The following is a 2,056-nucleotide window of genomic DNA, read 5'->3' as shown; positions in this document are numbered from 1 at the left end:
GATGTTGTTCCATTTTTCTACTGCCCCAAGATGGGTCTATACAGTACCAGTATGGATGCAGCATAGGGTTTGATGTTCTGTGTTTTGGACATCACTGAGTACACCATTATGTCATCATGCTACATGCCCACAATAAGAAGTGAACAATACAGGATTGGAGAGACTGATCAACTCATATTCACAGCTCGCCAGTTTAAACAGACTTATCCTCTGTCTCTCAAGAGAAGGCACATCCAGTGGAGTAAAACGATGGAAAGTTTTCTTATCCCCAATAGTGATGAAGAAGTCTTTGCCTTATCAAGACAGGATGTCTTGAGGTAGGTTGCATGTGTTCACATTCAGGTGTGGCCTTGTGCAGAGTGGGAGCAGTAGGGACATGTTACTTGATCTTCTGTTGGAAATAGTTTGTCATCCTAACCTGCCTTCTTTTTCTTTTGAGAGCAGGGCCATGTGGAGCCATGTTACCAATCTTTGATCTCTAGGTTTTACAAGAAGCAGAAACAAGGACTAAATGATGAGCAATCTGTCTAGTGCCACCGAGTTCTGCCTTCTAGGATTCCCTGGGTCCCAAGAACTACACCACTTTCTTTTTGCTGTATTCTTTTTGTTCTACTTGGTGACACTAATGGGAAACACAGTCATCATTGTGATTGTGTGTGTTGATAAACGTCTGCAGTCTCCCATGTATTTCTTCCTTGGTCATCTCTCTGCCTTGGAGATCTTTGTTACAACTATTATTGTGCCCATGATGCTTTGGGGTTTGCTGCTCCCTGGGATGCAGACAATATCTCTGGCTGCATGTGTTACCCAGCTCTTCCTGTACCTTGCTGTGGGGACCACAGAGTTTGCATTACTGGGAGCGATGGCTGTGGACCGTTACGTGGCTGTCTGTAAGCCTCTGAGGTACAATGTCATTATGAACAGCCGCACCTGCATCTGGGTGGTCATTATGTCATGGATGTTTGGGTTCCTTTCTGAAATATGGCCTGTCTATGCCACATTTCAGTTAACCTTCTGCAAGTCAAATCTGTTAGACCACTTTTTCTGTGATCGGGGGCAGCTGCTCAAATTGTCCTGCGATGACACACTTTTCACAGAGTTTGTTCTTTTCTTAATGGCTATTGTCATTATCATTGGCTCTCTGGCCCCAACAATTGTCTCCTATACCTACATCATCTCTACCATCCTCAAGATCCCCACAGCGTCTGGCCGGAGGAAAGCCTTTTCTACTTGTGCCTCTCATTTCACCTTTGTTGTGATAGGCTATGGCAGTTGCTTGTTCCTATTTGTGAAACCCAAGCAAACACAGGCAGCAGAATACAATAAAATAGTTTCCCTGTTGATTTCTGTGTTGACCCCTTTCCTGAACCCTTTCATCTTCACCCTCAGGAATGACAAAGTCAAAGAGGCCCTTCAGGATCAAATGAATCGATGTTGTCCACTGGTCAAGGATTAAATCTCTCTACATCAGTTTTGTGTGGAAGCATCCTCACTGGATTATTCAATATCCTGGGAAACCCTAGTTCCTCTGTTATCATTACCATCTTTTCAAAATCAAAAACTATGCACAACTCTCAATCAGGCCATAGAAGAATACAAAGCAGAGAAAACTGAAACCAACTCTGCACAGTAGAATCTCATTCCTCAGATGATTTCTGATGATTCCACTATTGAACTATGCGAACATATCCTTAGGAAGTGGGAGGAAGTGGACAAAGGAAACACGTAATATTTTTGTAGCATCCTATAACTCCGTTAATTGCCTATAATCTGTTTCAGAAAATGTGTTTCCTGAGGGAGGAGGGGATGGGAAGAAGCTATGGGTATCAGTCCAGAATAATCAGAGTACCAAGGGAGAGATGCTCACTTTGTTTTTGTTTCTGTTTTTTTGTTTTTGTTTTTGTTTTGTTTTTGTCTTTGTTTTTTTGGTCAGCTGTCTAGGGCTTTCTATGTATTTTGTGCATTTTCTTTAGGAGACCACCACATGTATTTTAAATATTCTATGTTTCCCTTTTTTTCTTCTGGATTATCATGTTATCTTGGCCCCATTGCTACT

The 2,056-nt window shown here is 42.2% G+C and overlaps 1 protein-coding gene across 1 annotated transcript; it reads left to right on the top strand.

Moving 5' to 3' along the window:
- The first annotated feature begins 452 nt into the window (after positions 1–452).
- LOC101680081 (olfactory receptor 9A4-like) lies at positions 453–1,456 on the top strand. Its single transcript, XM_004781416.2, has one exon. The coding sequence runs from the start codon at positions 512–514 to the stop codon at positions 1,454–1,456; it is 945 nt and encodes a 314-aa protein (XP_004781473.1). The 5' UTR covers positions 453–511.
- The last annotated feature ends 600 nt before the right edge of the window (positions 1,457–2,056 follow it).

The sequence above is a fragment of the Mustela putorius genome, unplaced genomic scaffold, assembly GCF_011764305.1.
Source record: "Mustela putorius furo isolate JIRA1106 unplaced genomic scaffold, ASM1176430v1.1 tig00003845_pilon_pilon_pilon, whole genome shotgun sequence".
Taxonomy (NCBI): Eukaryota; Metazoa; Chordata; class Mammalia; order Carnivora; family Mustelidae; genus Mustela; species Mustela putorius.
The sequence above is the reverse complement of the archived record's forward strand: the minus strand, read 5'-3'. Positions and strand labels throughout refer to the sequence as shown.